Below are 26,176 nucleotides of genomic sequence, written 5' to 3'. Positions count from 1 at the left end.
AGAACAAAATAACACACACAATCCATTTCCAAGTTTACAGTCATGAATCTGAAATGTTCATTTGGAGTTTATGCTAACAAATTAAAGCACAGTGCATAATGTGATTATTTTTTAATTTTTTATTTATGTGTGTCCAATGAAAGCAAACAATGTGATTTATTGTAGATCGTTCTCATGTAAAAAGGTCTAATTTAAAACCCTCACTTGAATACTGCTGTTTGCATGCGACGTCACTCACAGTGTTTTTCTTAAACTGACACATGTGAATAGAAAATAATCTTAGTTGTGTTGCTGAAATCTGAGACATTTTTTAAACTTTAAAGTTGTCTTTGTAATATGTCACAGTGTGGCTATAAAGTAAATAATCCCAACTTACAACATAAAAACATAATTATGACAGAAAGCAAACTGAGAAGTTGGTAATAGTTATATTTTACAAATTGCATCTTTAAATGTCCATTCATTCCTCTTTTCTGAATGTGTGTTTTATAACAGAGCGCTTGAATCCCTCCGAGTCAACACATGATGAAAGGCAGGTAACTGATTCTGAAGATCGAGAGGCAATTTTCAGACGGCTTGAAAAAACACATAAACACCATTAACGATTTAAGTGTTACTAAATAAGCCGAGTATGCACTAACATTGTAGTAGGAAGCTGGAGAATACATGAAAAATCAAAAAGAAAAAGCTACTTGTCCTGCAGTTCTAGACTGGAAATGATCTTGTTGTGAGGCAACAGTGCGAACCACTGCACCTCCGCGCCACAGTCTCCAAAGTGACGGTGATGCAAAGATTTAAAGATGCACAAAAGCACGCTTGTAACACCAAAGTGGTCCGTGCAGCTTGCAAGACAAAAATAACTGATCTCAGAGGTCGATCTGACATGAGTGGGTCAAATCTCTCCCATGTACTGACCGGAGCGTTCCCGGCTCGGGCAGGCACAGACACTCACCACGTCAGCTGCCAGCTGGTAGTTTCATTGTTCTCTGACAGAAGAAATTCAGTTACCAAACAAATGTATTGCTGTTGAGAGCAGAACACTAAAAAGCTGGAAAAACATCCAGTAATACAAACTCAGGAAAGGAACTGTTAGTCTAATTGTGCTATTTGCTCGTTGTGTTCGACCTGAGACTTCAACACTTCAGATCAAGGCGACAGTGTGATCTTGCTGTCACTCAAACGATCCTCTTTTCAATCTCATTTATCACCAAAGTGTTGGCAGTGAACTTCGCTTGCACTGAGCTGGAAACACACACTTCCACCTGAGACGAACATAAACAGGTGAAGCCACTTCCCCTCTGCTCCCGGTGAGCTCCTCCGCTGGAGTCGCCTGACAGCAGAGTGACACAGCGGCAGCAAAGTGGTGCAGGTTGCAGGAGGACGGGAGGCGATGAGGCACCACAGCTTCACACCATTAATTACTCAGACATCGCCTCCCCTGTCATGGAGGATTCTGCATGGAAAAGGTCAGCCGTCTGGCTGGCATAAAGACCAGCTCGCCATGCGTGTCACGGCCTCCTCCGGCCCGGTCAGTGCTCTGCCCACGTCACACTTCAGAGACATGACTAATGCTTCAACAAGACTCCTAATGGCCCCCCAAAATGCCACAGCAGTGCCTATTAATGCAGCAATAAACACCTGAATTCAGAGGCGAAGATCGAGGCCACAGCTCAGTAAGGAGAGGAGAGGAGAGGAGTGGGATAGTAAGACGGAAGAGGTTAAAAACGATGAGGACCGACGGAGAAGAACAAATTATAGTGGAGTAAAACACATCTCATCCAAATGAATCCAGGATGGAATCGTGATAGTTTAGGTGGGGAGCATCATAGGTGACAATTAATCAGATAGAATAGACAAGCTCCACACAAACAATCATTGATTCAGCTGCTTTAGCGTTTGTTGAAGCTGTCGCCTCCAATCAGGAGCCGCTAATTAACTATTTCTCAACACTACTGTTTACTGAAGGAGGAGCGCCACATTAACCCCGATGTAACTCAGCAATATGAAAGATAACCAAATGTCAAATGTATTAAATTGAGCCTGTATTTGCAGTACTTGTGATAGCAGCAGCATTTCAGAAAAAAAAAGCTGACTTTTCCTGTTTGCTGCTGTTTGTATATACAGTTGCTGTTTGGTTGTTGCTTCTTTTCATTGGTATGAATCTGACTCAACTTTTATATATGTATGTTCTCCGTGTCTTCCTTTGAGTTTTTGGTCTTAAGGCCAAGCATATATACTACATACCCTGAGGTGTCGTATTGAGTCATGTACACACTGACATGTGGACGGAATTTTTTCGGAGAACATCAAGGAGATAATAGATTGTTTTGGCTCATGTGGACAAGGTCTAAGAATCCAGCCAATTAGATATTTCATTAATTTGCACAACACTGCCACCTAAATAAGAAGAAAGTAATTCTACATCTCTACATTATGACAACACTACATTGTTATGTGCATTGCAAGTATTGTGAACCACTATAACCCATAATCTTAGTAATGCATCCATATGTATATATATAATATCAGTATTTAAATATGTCTAAACTGTAGCTATGGCAATAAATACTAATTTTACAAGTAAAATAACTTTAACCTTTTGTAGGATAACCTGCAGCTGTGCCCAAACCAAGTCAATTAATCCATGGCCTGACACGGCATACATCAGCAAGATCAACAAGCTAAGAGAGGACGTCACTTGTCCCATGGCAGCTCTCCATTATTACCAACTTTTATTAAAGCTCCTGGAACGCTTTCTCACCCACTCGGCTTTCTTTCCCTTGTTACACGTGTTTGAATATGAGCCGCGTTTTCCCCTGGGAAACTTCAGTGAAAGATTGAGGGAGCAAGTCTTGCACAGACTGCACACTTGAACTTGTTATTTCCCTCGCTCATTGTGTGAAAAGACGATTATTATAGGACAGAGAGCAGGTCCAATCCACTTTGCTTTCAAGTTTTACAGACACACAAAGTGAAAAGACAAAAAAGAAAAGAAAAGCTAAGCATGGAGAAGTGTACCCTGGTAGCTACTATACATTCTGAATACATTAATAACAAGCCCAATAAACAGAATTTGGGAGTGGAGAGGATGGCGTGTTCCACCTATTTATTCATTTTATAATTGTTTCTGTACACTTGAAACACACAATCTACCAAACAAGAAGCAACAACAATCGAAAGTTATTTGCCACTGAACAGGTTGTGTCCAGTGGCACAAATGCACAAATGCACAATATAATTTAGTATTCATCACTGTCTTCATGTTGTGGCTGTATTACTAGATGTGACTCATCTTTCTAATAGTCATAGAAATATACTGACGAGCAGACAAATGAAAAGGCTTTTGGTTGTTTTTTTTCTTCTTTTTGAGACAGCAATCCATGTGATTTCAATGGGTTTGAATAATTCAAGGAAGATTAGAATACAAGCCTTAGAATACAAGAAATACATCTCAGGTGAACAATAAAGTTGGATAAAGGCATAAATGATGCAGTTATTATTCTCTAACTTCTGAAAGATTAGACTTTTCCTTTTTCACTCTTTATTTCATAAATATAAAATGAAAAAAGGCTCAAAGTTCTACCTAACCACGTCAAACCTCCTTGCGAGCGATACCAAGCCTGAGTGCGAATATCAGCAACCCAAAAATTGAAATTTCAAGAGCATGGCTCTCCTTGCAGTCCCACATTCACTCAGATTAGGTTTATCAACTCTCACAGAGAAGACTGACTCTCAGTCCCCGTTGGCCACAGTATCTCCTCTCTCCTTTTTCTGCCTTTCCTACTTTTATTTCCCTCATCAGGCCTTTCTCTCCTCTTGTCTTCTGACTTCTTTCATTTCCCCTTCTCTCCTCTCTCCACTGCTCTCCTGTCCTCTGTAATGGGAAATGCACATAGTCTCCAGCAGGTAATTGCTTTTTCTCTCAAGCAGTCTAATGTACTCTCCCAGCACTCCTTCTCTCGTGTTTTTCTTCATCCACCCCACAGTGAAACAAACAACTGTGACCATATTTATGCAACTAAATAAATTGACACAATGCTGGATTTGTTTTTCTTTTTAACTTCTCAAGCCGTCGTAAAGTTACAAAATACAGAACTGAAGGTCAACCAGCAGAGGGAACTTAAGATATCTAGGAACAACCAGGTAAATTGGCTCAACATAAAGTGACATCAGTGTCCTTTTAATCTACAAATAGTCATGACTAAAGTCAAGTGACTTTTTGAAATACAACATGTTTGAGGCTAAGGAAGTCACTGTAGAGGCCAAGCTAAAGCCTTCAGCGTGAGACCCTACACCAGGATCTTAATTGATGCATTGCATGTTGGTGTGTTCAATGAATGAAAGTGCAAGTCCTTATTTCCAAATAAACAATTTAAACACCCTGTTTCTTGCAGTTTGCATTAAACTCACGCACATCTTTCCAAACATCCATCCGTGTACTGCTTCGGCAATCAAAACTGGAACAAAAAAAGAAAAGTTTCCCAATATATAATCCACCTGCCAATTACTTTGTGATGCCAATTCACTGTGTAACAAAGATTTAAAAAAATGACATTCTGCACCGACAATCATCAATACACTTTGCAAATATCAGAAATATGAAAATAGTGGTCACTTTAAATGTTTCAACAAATGTGCATGAACCTCCATTTAATGTATCCGCTATGTTCAACTTGGACTTGCTGGGAGCATCACCCAGGTGACTGTGGGCAAAATGCAGGGTAAGTCTTGAACCGGTTGCCAGGGCCAACCTAAAGAAATGGACAGCCACAGAAAAGCAATACATGCAAAGGGAACACACACAAACTTTACACAGAAAGGCTCTAGAACTCATACCACAATCTTTCTCTTGCCAATACATACACATTTTGTCTACTCAATGAGCCTCATTTGTATAAATCATTATATGTGCATCATGTCCTCACATAAGAATACTACTTGCCTGAGAGAGCTTATAAATACTATATGTATGTAGTTTTTTTCATGAGATATTGTTTTGAAAGCAGCTGAATTGACTCTGATTGCAGAACTCATTGTGTACTCATTTTGTACTTACAAATAAAACTGTCCAAAAAGAAACTGAAAATACAAGAGTTACACATTACTTCCACTTCAATTTTGAAATGAATGTTTTTGTGCAGGCTTCCCAAATTGCTTATTTGGTCATCGCACCTGAGATGGATTTCAGCCCTTCCTGAATAGATTTTCAATCGCAGAGAAGCGTCTTTCATGGTGTCTGCAGGAGTGGCTGACGCTGTGTCTGTCTGGGCTAATCAAAGGAGCGCTGGGTCACCTGTCTCCCTTCACAGATAAGAAGACCTCATTCATCTTACGCACGCATGCAGCCACACACAAACTCCGCCATATGAGGCCATCGCAAATTAGCATGGGCCGTCGCTGTTCCCTTGCCAACTGGCCTGTAACCAGGCAACGCTGGTCAGAGGGAAGATGTCTTCAGTAACACACACGCACACAGATGGTTTGATATGTGGATATGTGTCAGACATGGAGGTATTACTTTAAATCCCTAGATATCTGATCCCCCTTATGTGCTGGACTGAAACAGAGATAGTGCATGAGCATGCAGATGGGCAATGACACACGCACGCACGCACACACACACACACACACACACACACACACACACACACACACACACACACACACACACACACACACACACACACACACACAGAGACTGAAAATCCCTACAGGTTCACCGGATCCAAACCAAATGTATCCTTCAGGGTACAATTGATCTGGCTCAAAAGTCCGGCTAAGATAATAAAAATAGATGTCATCATTTTAGTCCATCTGTACATGACATGCAATCTAACCGAAATAATGATCATCCTTTCAATGATTATATTATAAGTCAGGAAGTATGTGAGCTTTTTTCTTAATTTTTAGCACATTGCTCTCATTTCTTTGTGTTTGATGCTTTGCCTTTGAATAGGGTTTGTACTGCTGATACGCCATGTAAAAAGTGCTCGGTGTGTCTGAGCAATCCTGATGTAATATTAGTTTCTGCTGAAGGTGTGATATGTGCGACCTTTCTTTTCTGTACCAGCAGCCTGCCCACTGCTGTAAATAATACTGTCCCCCTCTTTGCTCGACTAGCTCAGGGTGGATTAAATTAAAAGCATTTCGCCACAAAGAAATGATCAGTAAAAGGAAACTTCAGTGTAACAGTATAACACCTTGGAGCAACTTAATCCAAATTGAATGAAAGTAACACTGTGTCAATAAGTCTGATCAACGAGCGTCACGTCGTGGCTCTGTCCCGTCGACATCTCAGCTAATTTCCACCACATCACAGCAGCTCGCTCCACAGACAGCTGAGATCTATTACCGAGCACCACACGAGAGGGCTGCACACCCACTCACTGTCCATGAACATTCATCAACACACACTCACTCTCACACACACACACACACACGCTCACACACACACACGCCGTCGCTGTATTATTACCCACAGCCTATTTCCTCTCCACAAGTTTGGTCCCCAAAGTTTGAAACCACATTCCTCTCAAGGTTTAAAGCTATTCCAGACAGAGGCTCTCCAGTCTCTGGGAGACACGATGCAGTCATAATATCATCAGGACTTCTCTTTGATACCTGCTGCAGTATAAAGCACAGGAAGACATATCAAGCAGGTTCACAATCTTATTACCTCCAAGTCTTGCCGTTCCACTTGTCGACTGAAGTTTGTTTTCTGGAAGCGAGGACAACTGTTGCTTCAATTTTGAGTCAAAAGATGTTTCATCCGATTCTAATGATTTTTTTTTTTTATAGAAAAAGTTGATCTTTTACCAGGTCTGATACAATTTTTCAATTGGAGACAAGTAGAGCATGAATAATCCATTATATTGTATCTATGGAGATTCATGACAGGATGAAGTGATATACAGGATGGATGGATGCAGTCCAACCTTGGAGGCCTTTCTCTGTGGTGTTTGCATGTTCTCCATGTGCATGTGTGGAGGTTTCTTTGGGTACCTGCTTTTTCTCCTAAAGTTCTAAAACTTTTAAACATTTCACCCAGTGATAAAGCTGGACCATGTTGATTAAACATGCAATATGAGATCGCATTTTAGAGTATTATAATAGCAATATAACATGTAAAGGATAATTGGATTGATAGGTTGCAAGATGTTGATATTGCGATGATCATAATTTTGTGATATGTCATTTGGCCAATATGGCTGACGAGATTGATATTTGGCCAGGTTCATGCATTAAAATTGCTCGGTCAGGAGTGTTAAAAGAAAACTATCTTTTGATGGGATTGTCAGTTTTAAGCGACATGATACTTTCTGTCATGTACATTTGAATATGTCTATTTACATTTCATTAAATGTCATTACTTAAATTTCATAATTTGTTTTAACACAAGAGAGGAATGTATGGCAACATGTTCCGTCAAGTGAGGGGAAAAAACGCAATCCCTGAAAAAACAAGAGGACTGAGAAGTTTATGGTCCACTCATCCAGAAATGGACTTTCTTCCTTATCTAAACATAATGTATCTGCTTTCCTTCCAATCAGCTTCCATCATAATTACTGTGGTCACTCTTGGTCACCATACATCCAACTTTCTTGTGGCAGTAGAGTGCGACTATCCCAGATCAGTGAGAGGATAATCCAACTGATCAGCTGGGCTGACAACATTAAAATACAATGAGGTAGCGTTTGCATGTTCTTATCATATGTGCATTGGTTTTCTCCAGGTACTCCGATGTCCTCCCACAGTCCAACAAACATGCATATGAGATTAAGTGGTGACCCCAAATTGCCCTTAGGAGTGAATGTGAGTGTGTGTGGCTGGCTGTCTCTGTGTTTGACCTGTGACGGACTGTTACCCTGCCCTGGTGTATCCTGTCCTCATCCAAAGTTAGCTGGGATCAGCTCCAACACCCCACGACCCTGCACAGGATTAAGCAGTATAGTAGATGGATGTAGAAAAAGTAGAACAGTGGTGTGAGTGTCACTCTGCACTAGAAGAGAAGACCAACAAAAAGCACGTTATTTTTATAACTGGGACCAGTGATAATAGCTTGTATTTTGACTCAGGTCTTCAGGTGGTTGCTGGGGTGGAGGTTTGGATGTCAAGTGCTCAGCAGCACTGTTCGGAAATATCTCAGTGATGGCTAGAGAATCTGTAGGAAAGAGTCCACTCAACGTAAATAAATGCAAATTAGAGACACCAGACAAGCAAGACATCTCAAAAGTGGATGGAAGATTTTTTTTTTTTCTTTTAATGATAAGCTTTCAAAGTTGTCTGCATCAGTGTGGGCATGGTTTGATTCTGTCTGACACAAGGCGATATGCAGCAGGACAGACTGGTTGACAGTTTAAAAGAAGGGTGAGAGGCAGACTAAATGGAGGAGAGAGCTGTACTGCCCCTGGGGTGTCTCTAAAAGCAGAGGGGATTGCAGCAGATGGCTGAATGGCCCTCAGCATGCTCTCTAGCATGTGTTCAAATAAACACTTTACCCCCTGTCGCTGCAAGTGAAACTATTTACCCTGATGAAAAAGCATGTATGGAAACACAATAAAACACTGAGAGAAAAAAAAGCACTCAACAGGGCACGAACAGGACTCAGATCCAATACGCACGTAAGAATCAACAGGAATGCATATTTGCCAGTAGACAGACAGGAGTCCAAATACAAGTGAGACACACACATCGTCTCAAAGTCATGATGGAGTATCCATGTCACTCAGGCACAGGGCACAGGCAGGTCAGCGCAGAGACAAAGATGGAGATCGGTGACCTTTTCTCCCCAAACCTCCCCTTTACAACGAGGTGAGAACCCCTCACTACCACCAGGCCAATCCCTCGATCAAACATCCCTTCGCTGCTCCACACATTCAGCAGCTCTTCACGGAATAAGAAAGGGAAACAAAAAGAGAGGAGAGACATTTGTTTAATGAGGCATCTCTAGGCTGTCTTTCTCTCCCATTCAGTCCCATTTTCTGCTCCAGGCCTGCCCTCAGGTCAACTTCCCCCATAGCAGCATCAAATCCCTGCACCACTGATGGCAGCGCTTCCATTCACCACAGAGATTTATGATCTCTAATAGCTGGCGAATGGACCCATGGCCGGGCTGCCCCGAGGGGAGGCCTCAGACTTATTTTCTTTAAATCTCAAAAAAGAAAGGAAAAGAAAAAAAAGGGAGCACTGCACGAGGTTGGGGGGTAAGACTGAGGGAGCTTATTGGGATCTCAAATATTTTCAAGGTTGCCATCTGGGCCGGGTGGGACCTTTCAAACCGTCTGTCAATCTTCAGCAAGAGCCCCCCACCCTCCATTCAGGAGGTTCACACCACTGATGCAAAGGGCATATTATACAAGAGCAGCGAACAAATAGCCCTCTGCCACAACTGACATGTCACTTCCTGCACTGTTTCGGGAGAAATTTTGCCAACAGACGCTTATATTAATCTGCTACAATCAGGCGGTCAGCCAGTCAGCTGTCTCCTGATCCTGCTGGTGAACGAGGGCGGCCTTCTACTCCATAATCCTATTCCCATAATCCTAAAAGAACAGCAAGCAAGAATCCACCCGACTCCCTTCACGGCCAACTCCCCTTTACTTTTAAGGTGAAAGAAGAAGGGCCGTCCTTTCAAACTGCATTATAAATGCCAAAACGGAAAATAAGACCGCCAGAAAAGCCAATGCACCTGAAACATATGTGCATGCATATGGAAACAAAAAAACAGAGGAAATTACAATTATTGCCAGCTCAACATACAACATCTCTGATGAACTGAGGCGGCAATAGCACCAATAGTGTGGGCAGCTCACTCATCTGGGAAGGCACTTGAGTACATTCAGGTTAAAGAGCAACAACAGGTCCCATCGTTTCCCTCTGAAAATCATCCATGACAGAGTCTGGGTGCTAAACTGGCTAAAAAGTCACGAAAAGTTGAAAATATTTAGTGAAACCCAAAATGATCATTTGTGAAAGCATAATTTATTTATTTTAATCATTACATTACTTTTTTCATTTGCATTTTACACCATTTCCAAACCTTTTCGGGATAATAGTTGTATGCACCCCCCAAAAAGTTAACTCTGCAGTAAAGGTGATATATAAATGGAAATGTTTAGTTCACCTGAAATGAAGCTGTAAGTTATAATAACCTTGGCAGCTGCTTTCCCCGAACGAGATATGTCTTATCATAATGGCACCTCCAGCGGGAGACCCTGACAGGCACTCTGATGAGCCCCTGTATCACTACCTGAGGCTGAGCTAAACCGAGTGACAAAGATAAGAATATCCCCGTCTGCCCCTGGAAAAGTGAGAAAGATTCAATTACATACAGGACCCCTGTGACTCTGATCGTCATGGCCGTCTGAAAGCTCTTCCTGGCCTTGCTTTCACACCGAGCAGTAACATGGAGTGTGCTTGATCCAAGTCCAAGTGAACAGCTGAAATAAAAGGTGAGACTGCGTCTGAATTCAGCACGGACGTGCCAAGATGCAATAATGACAGCCACCTTTGGAGGTGACATCACCACGTATCAACATAAATTCTCCGCTGGACTGACAAAGAATTAGAGACAGATTTACAGGCTGAGAACCGTCCATATTTAACGTTGTAAAAGTCTTTTTTCCAGCTCATTTTCCTTTTAAAGCATTGCCTAATCTTGCCTGCCTTTCTCATGGTGACTGATGGTTTTCCAGACAGTGCAGCAGCAGCAAGTGGGCATTCAACACCTAGTGAGGAATTTCTTCAGAAACCATCAAATTGCTGCAATAAATAAGGCTTTCACTGGCTCACAGCACCAGACGTTCATAAGAGGTCGCTAAGACTCTGGGCAGGGTTATGAGCTCAGAGAACACACGTATCAACAACAGGAAGAAAAGCTCAGTACCTCTCGTATTTATCTCGACAAATAAGAACAGAAAATAATTTGTTATTGGTTGATCACAAAAAAACTTTGCAGGGATATCTGGAAAAGGCTTATTTGTGAAGCGGATTGTTTTCAATAACATTAAAAGCTTTATCAATTGTTTTAGCAAGTTGCCATAATCTCACCATCATTTCAGCTTCTCACAATGAGTTAATAAGCATTTTAGTGCACCGTTCCATACAGTTATGAAGTCTTAAAAACACTTCAGGAAGCTGCACTATGCCAGCGATTGTTTCAGTGGCCAGAACCGCCCTAACACCGACCTTTACGCCAACTTGTGACAAACCCAAGTGAAATACTTTCATTCACACTGCACTGTAGCTGTGAGTTACATGTAATCAGTAAAAGCAGTTTTAACCAAACTGCAATGTATGACTGAATTGATTTTAAATGCTCACTTTATCCATTTCTCGTTGCGCCGCTAATTCTGACATATAAAGTGCAGCAATAATATTTATTCTTATTCCCAAACAGCTGTGTTTTGTTTTTGTTTTTATATTAGATTCTTCTCAGGTAAACATACAGACAATGATCACTTTTTGATCAGTGAAACCAAAATAATATGTTTCTAAAGGTCTGAAAGAAGACACAAAACCGCTGCAAAGCTCAAACTTTAAAGTGCACTTAACTCAGTTTTATTATCAGTGGGACCAGCTCCATCTGTGACCTAATTTTATTTCTCACTTTTGGCCTGGGCCTTCATCAAACGTTCATATACGAGACATCTGGCTGCATTTTATATAGTGAATAATTTCACATTTTAAATGAGCAGTGTGTTCTCAGTGGTATATTTAATTTAGCCCCTTGGTGAAAGCGCACCAGCAGCCAGCAATAATGCAAAAACTGTTGGAATTTGGATTCAACATCACAGCGGAGAAATGAAAAAGTCAAAACTATTTTTCAGTCTCAGCCTACTATTTTGTGTTGCAGGATGAGAGTTTGTCCTTGTCGCAGTCAGCCATTTCAGCACTTTAGCACTGGCTGGCAGGCTTTGGCAGCGATGCCCTGTAAGACGACACAGAGGGGACAGGACTGGAACGGAGATCTGTGTGAAAGCTAAGCACTGTCGCTCACCTTGGGCATTTGCTGAGCCGGCCGGGCTGGACCAGGAGAGGCTGCCAAGTGACATCAGAACAGTCAGAGCATCTGAGTATTGGTGAATACAAAGCTTTTATGCTTAGATAATGTGTGCCACACAATATTAGAGAATAAGCTACATGATGCATTCAGTTGAGTTGTGTTCATACCAGCACAGTGTGGGTCAGCCAAAAGACTGAATCACTAATATAATTCAGTTGAAGTTAGATCAGTTATGGCCTGATTTACTGAGATCATGTAGATGTGTGCTAAATTGCAGCCTTATGTAAATAAATTGTATTGAGTAAGGACTTTGCATGTGTGAGGCCCTCTTTTCACTGAAACGATCTGCTGTAAGATGTTATTACTTGCTTACAATGGAGAGATTGGTTCCGCAGCACTGTTGTACTGGAATTTGTTTTGTTTTATTGTTACCTGGGAGTTACACAGCAATGCCTCACAATAGTGACAAAACACACTTTTTATTAAATGAGGAGTGCCACGAATTACTTTTCAAAATAAGATCAATGTGGTGTGCGTTCAATTAAATAAACTGAAAAACTCCTACATTACCCTTTTCACCCTAAAAAAGTAAGATTATTGCAAAATAGAAAATAAAGATCTATTTTGTTGCTTATCATTCCAACATCTAGAATTACGAATTGTAAGAAAAATACATAAAGAAACGAGGCACATATCTGATATTGTGTCTCACATTTACTGGGTATTTATATGTTATGTTTGGCTAATGCGGTATATTATTCCACATATACATAACTCTATACTGTATACTTATTAACTTATATAGTGCATGCATTCTTATTGTTTTCCATTTTGTTTCCCACTTTATCACGGTAAAGGCTATACATGGTACTTTCACTTTGCATCAACAGGCCTGATCAAACATTTTCTTATATTTGCTGTTTTCAGCTGAAACATTAACATCCTGCCTTCTTCTACTTCTTCTGAAAAACAACATCTGAAGAGAAGCCACTTGATATATTCATCTTAGCAAACTTGATAAGTTTGTCAGATTGAGGAACCTGATGCAAAATGTGTGAAGTGAATAACTGTTATAAGAGATGTTACTCTGATTATTACAGGTCATCCAAGGCCCAAAGCTGACTAGGAGCCCATCTGCTTTGTCAGTGAAGTGTTAACAGAAGCATCGCTGCTGTAGTGATTGCTTACAGTAAGATTTTGGAAAGTTGTCAATATGCACCCACCAAAAGAGCAGCTACTGAAGAAAGTAAAACGATAGAAGAGCAGGCAGCTGCATGTGATCTCTTTAAAAGATACACGCGTTTAGGTTCTTTGACAAAACAGACAATAAGAGGTCAAAAATAAATCTATGACAAGTGAATTCAGAGGGTGTGAGCTCCAAAATGTATGCACTGTACCTGCAACTTTAACATGGGTGTACCTGCAAAAACGAAGACAACGCGTGATTATGTGTGTCTCGCATCTGATTGTCTACACCGGAGTCTGCCAGGAGCACAATCTCTAAAGGGAGACATGAAGAAAGGGGGAATAAACAAGGAGAAGCCACTGAAGCAGTTTGTTAGAGCAGTGCTTCATGGACAGCTGAGCGCAAAGTTGGACAAAGTGATCTGAAAGCCAGCAAACAATTTTGAGTTCAAACCCCAGAAAATGTAGCTGGCGTTGTACATATTTGGCGAACCGGCAGAAACATCTGTGCAGTTAGTTATCAGCTTTCATATGTGGTAGTCCTCAGCATGCCATCTGTCTCAATAATAATAATACTAAACTGTTCCTCTACAGGGACAACTGAGGGAAATGAAAGCGCTGGCTCAATACAACACTTCATGTGGAACATTCCTTAATGGGAAGTGCTTGACTGAAGAGGCAGTAATCAGTTAACGCAAGCAACTCAAACATACACTCACAAACACCACAGACACAGGGTTATATTGTACCACTGTCAGCACTGCACCTGCAAGGCTACACGGTGGACCAGCATATTTCAGGACACAGGAATGTGTCCTGAAGTGTGTGTGTGTGTGTGTGTGTGTGTGTGTGTGTGTGTGTGTGTGTGTGTGTGTGTGTGTGTGTGTGTGTGTGTGTGTGTGTGTGTGTGTGTGTGTGTGTGTGTGTGTGTGTGTGTGTGTGTGTGTCTCTCACATGTGGAAACATTTTTCCATTTGGTATTCTGTAAAGTCCCTAAAACATCAAAGCTGCCACAAGAGTGGATAAGAAGAGACCTGCAAAGTCTGTCACACATTCACACATGTGCACAAAGACACACACCTCTAGTCATTGGTGTGATGGATCATAAGCAGCTCTGTCAACAGCTCTGTAACTACAACCTGTGGGAAGATTATAGTCTCTGCAACAAGGAAAGAATGGAGCCGCTCGGTGTCTTTGATCCCCAGAGGATGAGATTGACAATCTGAAACAGAAAGCTGGTCTTTGTTATACAGTGTTTCTTCACACTGGAAAGTAGGATGATGATGACTGTCAAAGTAATCATAAGGAAAGGTGAATGAGCTGCCAAGGAGGGGAGAGGGGAGAGGGGGTCATATAACTGCACAACATGATACTTTTCTGTCTGTTGTGACATCCATCCTCTCTGCACGTGTAAACAAAACAAGCTTGTGAGGTGTGTGTAAAAAAAAAAAAAAAAAAGGATCTGAAACTTCTAATACATTTCTGATGAAAACCAACAATCAGTCACAGCTGTTACTGATAAAACTTCTTTAAGTTCCATCCCACATCCACCCGTTATCTACCCACTTTGTTGATATCAGTCGACATTAAGCTGTAACAAGCCTGGACAGGTTTCTATCCATAGAGCTAACACAAAAATAATCACCCAGGGATACGTTCAATATCTCAGGGTCATAAATGACAGGGAAAACATGCAAATTTCTCAGAAAAAGGACTTCTACATGTTTCAAAACTGGGTATTGCATTTCTCTACTTGTTATGGAAAAATATTCAAGGTTGTGGTATTAAATCATTATCAGAAAAGAAAACTAAACTTGAGTACACCCATATTTCAACGGACACAATAGTTACTTCTGCTGTCCAAAACCCTGTGTGGATTATGCTGGGGAAAATACATGGCAGGAAGGAATTATTACTTTGCCACAAATTCTACATAAAACATTTTTGGAGTAAAATTAAACAAGTGACAAATCATTGATTTTTTTTGGGGGGGGAACAAGTATCTACAACAACACACATATAGATCATGAAAAATGCAATGTAAAAAAAACATGTATCTATTAGGTGACATACAAAAAAACACACGTTTCATTCCCTCCATATTTTCTTGTTAAAACTTCCCAAATCATTATATTAAAGTTTTTGTTTTGTGGCACAATAGCACATAATATCAACACACATTACCTCATTTAATCCCTCTTTTTGATGTTCCAAATGTCTATGAACATGTTTACTTCAGAAGAGTAAACTGTATTAAACAGTTTACAAATTACTTTGTTTGAAATTGTCGTTCAGCAGACATCAGCATGCTTATTTCACCTTCTTTGTGTACACACTGGATCTATTTTCCTCTCCAAAAAAGCTGAGATGTAGGATACTTAGGCCAATTGGAGCAGGTAAATAAGCTCTGCAACAAACAACAAAGCTGTGTGCTTTATGCCTGCAAAGATATTGAGTTGGTAAATTAGGGCAGCTCTACTTGCTCTATAATCTCAGCTGGAATTACTGTTTGATCGGCTGTCAGTATTTTCATGTGTGTGTATGTATGTATGTATGTATGTATATAATGTGCTATCTGTGGCTGACAAAGATTTGCTTGCCACATTCAAGGAACTTCATCCCTTGATTTTCAAAGACTTTTGCACAGTTTTAACATATTTCTGAGTTTGTAGGTTTCCCTGTTTTTCATATGAACAACAGTTATGACGCAGCTCCTGTGACCTCTTTTCATAACAAAACAATGGCGTGTCAATCAGCTTGTTTACACAATGTGACTGAAACATGAACTTCCAGACAAAAGTTATATCCAGCAGTGACAGAGACACATATTGAGCTCATCATAACACAGCCTCAGTACAAAACACTTATCATTCCTGCATGTTGTTATTCCATCCATCCATCCATCCATCCATCCATCATTGCCTATGTTGATGTTTACCCCGAGAGACCTTCAGCTTTTGTGTCCTTGTTATAAAATTGACAAACCAGCATGTGGTGGCGGCCAGGGACTGCGAGCAGAGCTGATGAAAAGAGATACGATGAAAGCACTGATGAGCTGAGTGAGACTCATCACATCTGCAGTGTCATCCACTTAACTCTGAATGGAGAATCAGACTTCAGAACAGAAAGATGAGAGACTTAGGTTTTAAGTGAGCGGGGGATGAAAAGAGAAGGAAGAAAGCACATGAATCAGGTTTAATTTGTGTGAAAGCCCCCGTCACAACTTGCTCTGACACCATTCCTAAAAGGCAGCGAGCGTGCCCGGTCGACACCGCTGGCCTCCGATGACCTCTAGTAATGGATTTACATTTCCAGAGTCAGCCTGCAGAAACATACTGTGAGCACGCACACTCTCACAAAGAGTACAGAGGGTGCCACATTACTGAGCTATTCAACTATCAAAATAGACACTTTCGATTTCATGCCACTGCGACAATGGGTTTTGCACACTGGAGCCAATTATGGGTAAACTGGCACATCTTCTTTCTCTCCTTTACAGATCGACAAGCATGGCAGCTATTTTTACCTCTGCATAAAGCAGAGACTGCTTTCACACTCCGCCAACTGGAACTGTGCCTTTCATTAAGGAAATCTATTTAGAGCTGAGCAGAGAGACAGAGCAGCGGGGAAAGATGAGCTCAGATTAAATCTTTCAATGAAAATGTTTGCGGCGCTGCCTGTTATGTTATCTCAACACTGCCCCGCATTTTTCAGCAGAGTGGCGTGGAGAGCAATTTTTCTTGCCCGAGACTACTTTTATGATCTCAAATCGAGACAACACAGTTCAATATCAGCCAGACTCTGTTTGCTGCCGAGTTATCTCCAAGGCTCAGCTGGTGTCAATCACTGGTGAAGTGTTGGATGTGCAGGCCAGCAAACTGTGACCCTGCCATCTGTGTATGTGTCTTAGGCAATTAGTCTGACGAGCACATCAGTATACGACATGCAACGCAAAGGCGAAAAGACTTGATGCAGGAAAGAAACCAGTGCAACAAGAGCAGTACTGATGCAAAGCATTACCTAGTTTAAGTGATCCTTTAATTTGGCTCATCTTTTTCCTGTTCTTTTTTCTTCTTTTACCTTTTTTATTCGCTTTGGGTGAATTGCATTTTCTTTCACACTGAATTGTAATTTCTGATTGATTTAAGTCAGCAGCACTGGAAAATGTAACGAAGTGCAACAGTCACACAGTCGACTGGAACCAAATGAAATTTTTACAAGTTACTGCAAGTGACGAGCAAACTAGCATTCAACTTGAACAAACTGTCATTGTGTTTGAGTACAGTGACGAGTCAGGCTCAACAAAAAGTTTGACAACTAAAATGAGTTAGTGTTTTGTATACCTCGATGGATGACAAAGCAGGATTCATCCAGATAATGCAGGTTTTGAAAACAGGCTGAGACGTTTTGGTGAATTGCCACCGCTTGGCAGGCATTAAAGTTGTAATGTTTCATGATTCATTCGTGAGACAATCACTCCTCAAGTTTTGAAAGCGTTCAGACTGTAAATAACTGCGAATGTCCTTAACAAGAAGAACATGACATGAACGATATCTTAATTTCAGATCATCAATTAAAAATTATATTCTAAATTCTTATTGTCTCTCTTTTTTTGCATTTTCTTGAGGTCCTCTCCTTCCAAGCGTGCAGGTTCACATGTTTTAAATCAACTCCAAACTCTCTTTCTGGACTTTGAGAACAACATCTACCGACAAAATCAATCCCAACCATCAGGCGCTGTGACTGCTGTTCATGGTCTCATTATCTAACCCTCCATCTGTTTTTAATGTGGATAAAACTGACAGGGCGTGGAAAGACATCCCATCCCTGTATGCACTACTAAACACATGAGGCCTCCCTGTCTGCATGTGCATCAAGTAACAGTTACCGGCTGGTAGACCATTCACATCAGGTGCACTTCAAAAAATATAAAGTATCACTGGGAAGACACCTGAAGGTATCCTGGCGAAGACAGTAACTTTGAATAAGTACTTTCTGCGAGGTGAGCTCTTGAGTATAGATTATGAATGTATCACTGTATCAAAATACAGCCTTTTGCTCACAATACTACACAGTCCTCAAGTGTCTGCGGTGAAACAACATTCCCAAAAGACCTATAAAAGATTTATTTGCGTGGCTTCAGGGGAGTTGTTTTTGAGATTACACACCCATTAGAGGCTTTATATATGCCACCAAGAAATTAAAAAGGAAACACTTCCATGGAAAATATGCAGCCATGTGAAACTGTTTAATCACTAAGCTCCTGTGGGCGCGTGCCTGGGGGATTTCAACGTGGCATTGGAGAGGAGGCTGTGAGCACAAAGGCAGCTGTGGACACACACACACACACACACACACACACACACACACACACACACACACACACACACACACACACACACACACACACACACACACACACACGCACACACACACACGCACACACACACACACACACACACACACACACACACACACAAAATGACAAAAAAATATATCTGCTGCAAGGCTGCTATGAAAAGCTGACTGAATAAATAAATAAAATAAGAAGAACATATGTGGACCAGAAGAAAATATATTATCTCTCCAAGTGCTTCATAAGTTTTGAGATGAGAAAAGTTTTCAATTTGTACAGCTGGGGGACGTCCAGTCTGAGGCTGAGCACACAGTGGGACATTCCCCAGTCAGACAGTCCCCTCAAATAAAGACTTCATGTCTGTAGATGTAGCTACGTATATTGACAACATCATCCCATCACCCAGAGCAAGAGTAAAGAGACATTAAGGTGTTTTCTTAACTAGAAATGTACAATAATTGTCACTAATTATCAGCCCAGTACTACAAAAACGGCAGCACAGACAAGTCTGCCATATTTCAACGTGCTGGGTCAGTACTGCTGCTGTTTGTCTTGCTTTTGTGACATAATGAAGCACCACCTACAATAGAAACACAACACAATCACTAGAGTGTGTAGTAGGGTTTTTTGTTTCTTTTTTTACAGTTCCCAGCAAGGGTAACATGACTGTAGTGTGTAATGTTCAGCTGGAGTTCTTAGAGGAGGTAAAATGAAATCCACTTTTAACAACACAAACCTCATAAGTCGTCATCAAGAAAATCTGTGTCCCAAACACTAGATTTAATTTTGTATTCACATTGACAGCAAATCTATAATCATCCTTCACTGTTTGCTTAGCCTTTGTTACTCTCCGGTGTGTACTGTATTTACATCATTTGGTGGGATCAGTATCGAAAAACAGTTTATGCATCTCTACCTATGATTATGGCAAAAATAATGTGGGAACTAACAAACGTTTAAAATTTGGCTCTCTCAATTGGATTCAGACTAAAAAACATATCCCATGTTCCTTCTGCTGGAGTGCAAAACAAATGTATCTGGTTTGTTTTAGGGTGTGACCTAATACGGTTTATCTGATCAATCCTTCTCATAAACTCCAGGGCATGCTCAAATTCACAGAAATCAGAAATCCTCCAACAACAAAAGAAACATGAAGGTACATTTTTGAGTGTACAAAAAAGTGAGTGAGAATCCAAGAACAAACCCATTTCTTGTCGTCAATGATCTACATGTTTGTTTGTTTGTTTGTTGTAAGCTTACACTGATTTCAGTGTGTGTGTGTGTGTGTGTGTGTGTGTGTGTGTGTGTGTGTGTGTGTGTGTGTGTGTGTGTGTGTGTGTGTGTGTGTGTGTGTGTGTGTGTGTGTGTGTGTGTGTGTGTGTGTGTGTGTGTAGAACAAATAATGGCTGGGGCACTTTGATTATGAGAGAGAGGGCAGTGCAGCTGCTGTCCTGTTAACAGCATCGTCTCTGCTTCATTAGACGTCTCCTTGGCCCTCGTGTTTGTTTCACGCAATGGGGAACGTGGATATAAGCTCTGTGAGCTTTGCTCTCTTACTTCCTGCGCACATTGGAGGACAGCATTTACACAGCAACAAAATCCTCTCCTGGGGACGGAGAGTTGAGTGAAGGGGAAAGCGAATGGAGCAACGCAGCAGTTTGATTTTCACCACCGATGGTCTAAAACTCAGGAATGACATCTTGGTGTCGAGGGAAAACTGATATGGTGGTAGAGGTTTTGTAAAGAGAAGAAGCTGATTTAAAGAAGCTGGAGGACAGCGACACATCCATCCACCCCCTCCCCACAGAAAAAGATGAGTGATAGAAGACGATCCTGTCTTTTCCTCTTCTGTGTAAACATTGATGTGGTGGATACAACCACGTGTGTTCTGCGTTTGTCAAGCCAAAGACACAAAAAAGGATTAACATAAAATAGTTAGACATTTCCTTCAAATTAGTCAATCCCTTCTGAAAGCTAGCGGGAGTGTAGCTCATATGACATTTTGGAAAAAAAACTAAATATGCGATAAGAAAGGACTTTTGAGAAGCTGTTTCCAAAACTTATATCATCGTAAAAAAAAAAAAAATTACGTTAGTTACAAACCAACAAACTATAAAGCAGAAGCCTGTGAGGGAGAGGAGTGAATACGATACAGCCCTCAGCTGTTCTGAAAGATAATAATTTAAGTGACAGCAGTGATTGACTTTCTCTTCTCAGCACGGGTCACCAACAGCCATGTGACGGCTCGGTTTGTCGCGCTCTTCCTTTTGTCGAATTAAAAAGATCCATCGGGGAACATATACCCAGATACTATCAGGTATCAACTATCTATCAATATGTAAGGCCCATTATTATAGAAAAGTATGTATAGTGTATGTATCAACATAATTGTGACTGACTTTCACGACAGTGCTTGTGCCCTCTTGTTAGTTTGGCGGTAGACATCCCACCTCCAGGCGTTGCTGTCCAAACTAATCTCTTGCTGAATAAAAGGACATTTTATTGCCCAAGAGCTAAAGAAATCTCTTACGCACATATTTTGCACATTTTAGCAATAACACTGATCCATAAACTTCACAGAAAGCTTGCCTGCCTTTAATTCCAGGGAGTGCATACAGAATAAACCCTTGTCCATCACTTCAGAGAGGATAGATTTATTTCATATGAGCAGATTTTAGTCGCTTACAAAGACGCCAATCATTATATTGTTAGAAATGAGAACAGCTAGAGAAAAGGTCCACCACCAGAGATAGAACATGCAAACTCATGTGGTTATTTCAAGTTCTCAATTTCAATTTGAAGTAAGCTACAAATTGAACAGACACACAGACAGGCTGTGATATGTGTCTTTGTAGGAGACAAATAGAAGCCTGGCCTGGATCTTGCTCTTTGTCTTTCAGCAGCATTTATCTTTTGTCCGGCACGCAGTAACACAGGTTGTCAGGGTGGAATAAAACCCTGCTTTTCCTGGTCGTCAGTGGCCCATCATTTCTCTTGTTGCTTCACAGAAGCCGTGGGTCTCCGAGGTCAGACCCTTGACAAATGGAGCAGTGGCACTGCCTTTTTTCTTCCTCTTTTTTTTTTTTGAGACCAACGCCCACTCGAGGAAACTCAAAGCTGTGCAGCACGCATAAAGACAGTCGCCGGAGAGGCCCTTTTCATGCTTGCCTATAGAATATACTTCACTGCTAACACAGGGACCCAGACACACACGCACACACACACACACATCATAATCCCATGGGACCTCCATCACCCCCACCCCGAAAGAGTGAGCCTGACACGAGCCTCAGACTCAACCTCGAAAATACCAGCTGACCCCTGTACACACACACACACACACTCTCACACACACACACTCTCACACACACACACAAGAGAAAGTAGGGGGCCCATGCCGGCCAGGCAGGTGCTGCAGTAGTCATATACGGTTGTAGTAATTGTGCACAGCGGTGTGTGTGTGTGTGTGTGTGTGTGTGTGCATGCGTGCGTGTTTGTTAGGAGGCACGTTTGCCATCTGTCAGCCTGAGCTGCTGCTTGTATGTTCAGCCAGTCTGTTTGTATTCCCTTGTGGTTTCTGCCTGTGTGTGTGTGTGTGTGTGTGTGTGTGTCTGTGTGTGTGTGTGTGCGTGCGTGCGTGTGTACATACACTCAGAAAAGCAATCGGCACACAGATCTATACATACAGGATTATGTATTATCCTAAAAACATGATTTAGGTAATTGTCAGTGCAGCAACACACTTGAAGCCTACAGGCTCCCTCCCACACGCCTCTGATGCCCCAACCTGGCTTAAACTGACACTTGGCCAGAGCCGACATGGTTACATATGATGCCATGATTGTTACCCAGCAGGCAAAAGATATAAAGCTGCACTCGAGAAGATTTTGAGCTAAAAATACATGTGTCCAAACAGCCTAAATCACAAACTGGGGCTGAAAGAGAGAAAACCTGCCATCTTTACACCTTCAGCTGAGAGTGAATCATTTCACCTCATTTAGCTCAGTGAGGTTTTACGTCGACATTTGTTTATCCACATCTAGAAACTAATTAAAATGTAGCAGCGATATGGAAAGTACAGACAGCAATGAGCAAATAGATGGAAAGTGTCTGCATTCGCCAGAATAAGATCTTTAGGACGCTCTAAGCAGCTTAGGTTGGCAAGCAAGTGCAAAAGCATTAAGTCAGTTAGCATTATGATACATAATTTGAAGAAACTGACATTTTTTTCTCATATCCCTTGTTGCAACTTTGCAAGACGTTCCAATGCAGTTTCAAGTCACTTTTATTAAAGCCACTTGGAGAGCAGAATGACAATATAAAGGTAATGAACCATGTTTAAAATGTAATGTTTATAACTTTAAACCATTCTTGCTTTTCTAACTTTGCAACATTCCAACTCAGCTCTTCCAAAACATTTTATGTTCCATGACCTTAAAGCAAAGCCATATATACACTGCTTCAAGCTGCAAACATTTAGTTTGAGGTCATTCACAGTTCACATGGACAAACAGCTCTGAAGACAACCGGGCTAGGCAATGAGTGAAACATGCACATTAGTGGGGGTTCAAGCCGCAGTAAGCTTTGAATACATACCTTGTCGAAAAGACACTTCCACTGCTGAGGAAAGAAGGGAAGAGAAGAAAAAGAGTGGTGTGAAGAAGTGAGAGTGAGGAAAAATAAGGTGTGGGGAAACACAGAAACAGGTCTCTGAGAGGTGAGAAGCACCTGTTTGACAATAGATCTCAACAAACTTCCCTCTGTTTGCCTTTCCCTTAATTGGAGTCTCTTTATTGCGATCTGATCATTGTAGTCAATGTGCTGCAGCAAAAGATAACAGGGCACCTCCATTGTGGATCATAAGAAGAGTGAGGAAAGGACCATTGAAACAAATAGAAAAGTCCAAAGTCGTAACAAGAATAGTAATTTAAATTCCATTTGGTAATTCTGTGCAACTCCTCTTATGAGTTGTGCCATGACATTTAGACAAATGATCCTCTGAAATTAATTCTACACTCCTTCTCCTTCAGAAAAAACAATTCATCATAATGAATGCTATTGCTCCAGTGAAAGAAATCCTCAGTGTCCTCGTGCAGAACAGTGAGAGGTTTCAGGGTACGGTGGTGTGAATACTGCAGGTCACTGTGTTTTTGGACTTACATCTTCTGGAGGGACGGGCAGGACGTCAGTGCTTTCCAAAACCTCGATCTCCTCACCCTCCGCATTGGCCGCCACCGCCGGGGAGATGTTCACCGGAGCTTCCCGGGTTCCGCCCGTCATCCTCGGGCTGCTCTTCTCCATACACCCCGGGGCGTCTGCAGCTGGATGCTTTAAGAGTCACTCCACATGCTGTGGTTTACAACCCCATCCCGTTCCACATAGTCTCAATGAAAAGATGCGCGTCCTCCGGTGACGTCCAGCGCGCGGCCACAGACTCCGGGCGAGCCGAGCTTTTATCCTCATGTGTTGATGTGTAGTTCTAGTAAAGTCTCCATGTGCTGTCACAACATCTCCAGTCGGCGGGTGACAGCTGTTTTGCAGGGCTGGGGATAAACGGGAGTTTTGTTTGGCACGGGGAAAAGGCTGAGGTCCAAGTTGGGTTTTTCTCTTTTTTTTTTTTTTTTTAAGCTGGAGACGCACGTTTCAGTCTTTTCACTTTGAGAGACGCGACGCAGAATCAGCGGAGCGCACATCCATCTGAAAGAAATAGTTACATCATCAGTGGTGACAACAACATCAAGATGACGCACAAAGTCTCACATCGCTTGTTCTGCGTGAAATAACTCGACTTAAAGCAACGTATGCACATGGCGCACTGAGAGGAAGAGATGGAACTTCAAGCGTGTGTCAGTTATTTCCTTGAATTTTTTGGTGCGTCATGATACCTGGCACGCAGTTTTGTGCGGATCGAAAGCCCGGAGCGCGGAGTCAGGGCCAGCCGTCTGGTTCCTCCGCCGCGCGCCGGCAGGGCAGGAAGGGGGGCGGAGGGGGGGGAATCACACCGACCGCCTCCGCCTGCGAGGGTTGGTTCAGCAGTGATGGCAGTGAGACGCCACGGCTGTGCTCCATCTGCATACGTCCTCTCTGAGAGAGAGAGAGAGAGAGAGAGAGAGAGAGAGAGGGGGGGGGGGTAATTTGGCCGGCGGTGAGGAGGGTTCACCAAACTGTCGGTGGTTTCGAGGAACTCTCGTGCAGGTAGACGTGTGCATGATGTCGATATGATAAGAATATATCGGATCTTGATTGATTGTCCCTATATTTAAACTTGCTTTTCGCACCAAAGGTGTTTCTTTGGGGACCATTTTGGTTATCAATTAGGCTATAGGGTGATTATATTGTTATTCTCTAACACAAGCGTTCACAACCTCTTCAGAAGTGTATTTTAAAGATATATTTATTATTTCATGAGCTTAAGAATAATCATTACAATTTTAAAAATGGAAGTCACCTTGTCATCACGAGCATCTTTCTCATTCTGCAGTAATAGTGTATGGTATTGATGCAATATGAGTAGCTGAAATATGCATTTTAGAATCATATCTCACATTTAATCTTGGCTTACACAGGCCTGCGGGTCACATGCAGCATGGAATACAATAAGGGCTACACCTTATATCAGACAAGTTTTGTTATTTTCACCATATCAAAGCCCTCTATAATTAAAGTATCAAACTTCAGTTTATCTATTTTTTTAAATCTCAATGTAGCCTTAGAAAAAAAATCAACAGATGCATGTGGTAGAAGTGCTGAGTCACAATGTGTTCCCTTTTTGTTGTCCTCACAATGATCAGATAGACACTGAGCTGGAGAAACTGGTGTCAAAGGTGGATGGATGGATGGATGGATGGATAAGCTTTCACAAACCATTCAGGTGTATTAAAGCTATGTCATGCTGTTTTAAGTTTAATACATTAAAAATTGACATCTTTTAAACATCTGTCTGCTGCAGTAATATCCACTGATCTAACCCCCAGAGGGAGCTTGGAAGCAGCATCAATCTTGGGAACAATAAACACAATGATGGCTGAATGACTCACTATTACTTTACCGCAACCTAAAGAAACTGTGAGAATTTGACCAAAGGCGAATGGGGGCGTTAGAGCAACTCATCACCGCCACCAAGAGACACAAAAGTGCCTGAAATCTGACAAACTGCATCTTTAAAGGCAGGAGGGAGTGGCAGAGGGTGTAAATTCCTGGGTTATTTTGGGTGATATAAACTGTCCCCTGTAGGTCTGCTCCCACAATCACCCCTCTGGTGGAGTCCTAGTCCAGGCAGACACATACCAATTAACCAAGGAGACATCAAACAAACCTAATAGTTGGTTGAAAGCCATGAGAGGAGAAACTATGTGATGGTGATATAGTCTGCAGTGTGTAGGTTGATCACTGCAAGACAAACTCCTCGAGGTATGACGTGACCATGGAAACAGTGCGTCCAGTTAATGCATTTAACTCTGGAGGTCTTTTCACAACTTCTGCACTGGAGTGTGAGACTAAACTTGGAAGTCAAACTGTGTGAGTGGCTGGCGGTTAGCAAACCAACACATAAAAGATTCCGTATGATCTCGTGGTCATCTGTGAACTGAAAGCAAGTTGGAAATAAAATTGTGAAGTTACCTAAGCAACAC

At 41.6% G+C, this 26,176-nt stretch overlaps 1 protein-coding gene across 2 annotated transcripts in view; it reads right to left on the bottom strand.

Annotated features, from left to right (window-relative positions):
* The window catches only part of rhbdl3 (rhomboid, veinlet-like 3), a 61,529-nt gene extending 36,960 nt beyond the window's left edge, over positions 1-24,569 (bottom strand). The window contains exons 1-3 of one of the 2 annotated variants that reach the window (XM_080520780.1): positions 24,431-24,569; positions 23,706-24,242; positions 23,142-23,165 (exon numbers count right to left, since the gene is read on the bottom strand). In XM_080520780.1, coding sequence (XP_080376906.1) covers positions 23,142-23,165; positions 23,706-23,846 — 165 coding nt within the window. In that variant the 5' untranslated portion in view covers positions 23,847-24,242; positions 24,431-24,569. The remainder of the gene's footprint in view (positions 1-23,141; positions 23,166-23,705; positions 24,243-24,430) is intronic. The other variant, XM_080520781.1, reaches the window with a different exon arrangement.
* Between the last annotated feature and the right edge of the window lie 1,607 nt (positions 24,570-26,176).

Source organism: Blennius ocellaris (assembly GCF_963422515.1).
Source record: "Blennius ocellaris genome assembly, chromosome: 3".
NCBI classification, from domain to species: domain Eukaryota; kingdom Metazoa; phylum Chordata; class Actinopteri; order Blenniiformes; family Blenniidae; genus Blennius; species Blennius ocellaris.
Note: the sequence above shows the minus strand (reverse complement) of the source record. Positions and strands in the feature narration are given on the sequence as shown.